General features: G+C 31.0%; 1 protein-coding gene across 1 annotated transcript; it reads left to right on the top strand.

Annotated features, from left to right (window-relative positions):
* Positions 1 to 343: 343 nt before the first annotated feature.
* On the top strand, positions 344 to 703 carry LOC112709071 (uncharacterized mitochondrial protein AtMg00820-like). Its single transcript, XM_025760973.1, has one exon. It carries the CDS (start codon positions 344 to 346, stop codon positions 701 to 703), a length of 360 nt encoding a protein of 119 aa, XP_025616758.1.
* The last annotated feature ends 509 nt before the right edge of the window (positions 704 to 1,212 follow it).

Here is a 1,212-nt window from a genome sequence, read left to right as displayed (position 1 = left end):
ACTTCTAATGAGTAGTGTCTTTGTTTAGTTGAAGTATTGTTTGTGAATATTGTGTCTTTTGGTTGCAAAACATTGTGTTTGTCATTTATGTGCGTTTTGATTTCTTTAGTTATAAACTTTGATATTTGAAGTTGTTTATGACCTTTAAATGATAAATTATATATTGTTCATTTTGTGAAATTGTTAAATTTTGAATCTTATTATTTTAAAAATTATTGAATTTAACTTTTTAAAATTGTATATTATTTTTTATAATTTTACTCTATATTTAATTAACCAGTTTAACCACGGTTCAATTCCAATTAAACTATTAAATTATTGAACCATTCACTTGATCGGTTCGATGACCGGTCCAATTCTTACAACCTTGCTCAATACTAATAGACATTTTATGGTTACTAAATCTAAGGCTCAAACCCGCACTCCCAATGTTTTAAATTCTATTGTTGCAGCCCCTGATTACACACAACAACCACCAAAATTAGCTAAATTAGCTATTACTCTTCCTCACTGGCATAGAGCTATGAGAGATGAATATCAAGCTCTTATGAAAGCTAATACCTGGACTGTAGTGCCACCACCACATAATGCCGAAATTATAGGTAGTAAATGGGTCTTCACTATTAAGAAACATCTAGATGGAACTATACAAAAGTACAAAGCACGATTTGTTGCTCAAAGCTTTTATCAAGAGGAAGGCTGACTTTGAACAAGTTTGTAGTCCTGTGATTAGGCTAGCTACAATTCGGTTAGTCTTGAGTATAGCTTTATCTAAAAACTAGGTCTTGAGGCAATTTGATTTCAATAATGTTTTTTTGAATGGGGATTTAAATCAGGTCTTATATAAGCAACAACCTGTTGGCTCTTCCAATTATGTTTGTAAATTGCATAAGTCCATTTATATATTAAAACAGGCCCTTAGACAATAGTTTACCAAATTAAGTTCTACACTCCACTCTTGTAGTTTTCGTAACACAAAATCTGATACATCTTTATTTGTTAGGTAAGATTGTGGTTCTGTTGTTTACCTTTTGTGCTATGTCGATGATATAATCGTTACAAGGAACAATGCTATTGAAGTATAAACTCTAATTTCTTAACTAGACAACATGTTTTCTTTAAAGGACTTAGCACTTTTAAATTACTTTTTGGGTATTGAGGTTCAACAAACCAATTGAGGACAACTGCATCTATCCCAAACCAAATATATCA

This window comes from Arachis hypogaea, chromosome 9 (assembly GCF_003086295.3).
Source record: "Arachis hypogaea cultivar Tifrunner chromosome 9, arahy.Tifrunner.gnm2.J5K5, whole genome shotgun sequence".
Lineage (NCBI taxonomy): Eukaryota > Viridiplantae > Streptophyta > Magnoliopsida > Fabales > Fabaceae > Arachis > Arachis hypogaea.
This window is presented reverse-complemented; position numbering and strand designations above follow the sequence as displayed.